Here is a 1,043-nt window from a genome sequence, read left to right on the forward strand (position 1 = left end):
GTTTGGCTCCGCCCGCACGCGGGAACTGCCTCACTGCTGCTCGCAGAGCGCCTGGCACACATGGCCGAGGTCGCGTAGACTCTGAGGCACGCTTCCCTTCGCCAAGACACAACTGACATTGCTCAACAGTCTCAATAATTAAATAATATTCACGAAAATATTCTTACATCTGCATATACTTTGAGTCAGAAATTAACTGTGTCCAAACAGTCTTCCAAAAGTCTTTGGTAAGAATCAAGTCCCAAGAAACGTTGAAAAAGTTCTTAAACAACCATGCCAGGAAGTGTTTCAGTTCCTTTTGAGCTTGAATTAGGCTAAAATTCACAAATCATTGTTCAAGAATCTTTTCAAGTTTAAGATAAATGTCCCGATGCGGCTCTGAGAGCCACAAGTCTTTCCACGGTTCCTCTATAGTTTAGAGATGGAACAGCAAAATGAAAACAGGAGGATAAATCCGGAGTTTACACACAAATCACAGTCACTGTCCCAAGGGATCAATGTCTTGCCCACATTCGCCACAATTTGTTGCAGTGGGGATTCTTGCAATACATGTATCAGACAACGAGGCCCGTGGAAAGAAATATATGGACCAATTCTTGGTAGATATTTTAGGAGACGTTTATTTTTCCAGCTGCCTGGTCGGTGACTTGGCCAAAAACTGTGGCAATCATGGGACCAGAGGGTCCTTCCCCAGGCAGGGGAAGACAAAACAAGCAATGGGGAACAAGGTTGACCAGAGGGTAGGGAACCTAGCCCAAAGGCCCTGCCTCTACCCCCGGGCCCCTCTCCCAGGACCACATGGCAGGGGCGATGAAGCCCAACAGTGCACAATCCAAACTGCACTCAACACTGGCACACAATTCTATTCATTCCGTGCCAAGTAATGTAGGCTTTGGAAAACACATTTTGGATATAAAAATTGCCCAACCAACTGAAATCAATGACCCAGGGAACTGACCTTCGCTTGTTAACTCAGCCTCAGAATCCTCACTTGTTTCTGACGAGTCACGCTGGGAGGAATCTGAAAGGGAAAACAGGAATGC

At 46.3% G+C, this 1,043-nt stretch overlaps 1 protein-coding gene across 14 annotated transcripts in view; it reads right to left on the minus strand.

Annotated features, from left to right (window-relative positions):
• Positions 1–1,043, minus strand: part of GTF2I (general transcription factor IIi) — a 91,338-nt gene that overhangs the window by 46,331 nt on the left and 43,964 nt on the right. For 9 of the 14 annotated variants that reach the window (XM_017735306.1, XM_017735298.1, XM_017735302.1 and 6 more), the window contains exon 11: positions 959–1,021. The exons of the other annotated variants lie outside the window; for them this stretch is intronic. In XM_017735306.1, the coding sequence (XP_017590795.1) occupies positions 959–1,021 (63 nt within the window). The remainder of the gene's footprint in view (positions 1–958; positions 1,022–1,043) is intronic. 14 annotated transcript variants of the gene reach the window in all.

Source organism: Corvus brachyrhynchos, unplaced genomic scaffold, assembly GCF_000691975.1.
Source record: "Corvus brachyrhynchos isolate BGI_N302 unplaced genomic scaffold, ASM69197v1 scaffold15, whole genome shotgun sequence".
In the NCBI taxonomy this organism is placed as follows: domain Eukaryota; kingdom Metazoa; phylum Chordata; class Aves; order Passeriformes; family Corvidae; genus Corvus; species Corvus brachyrhynchos.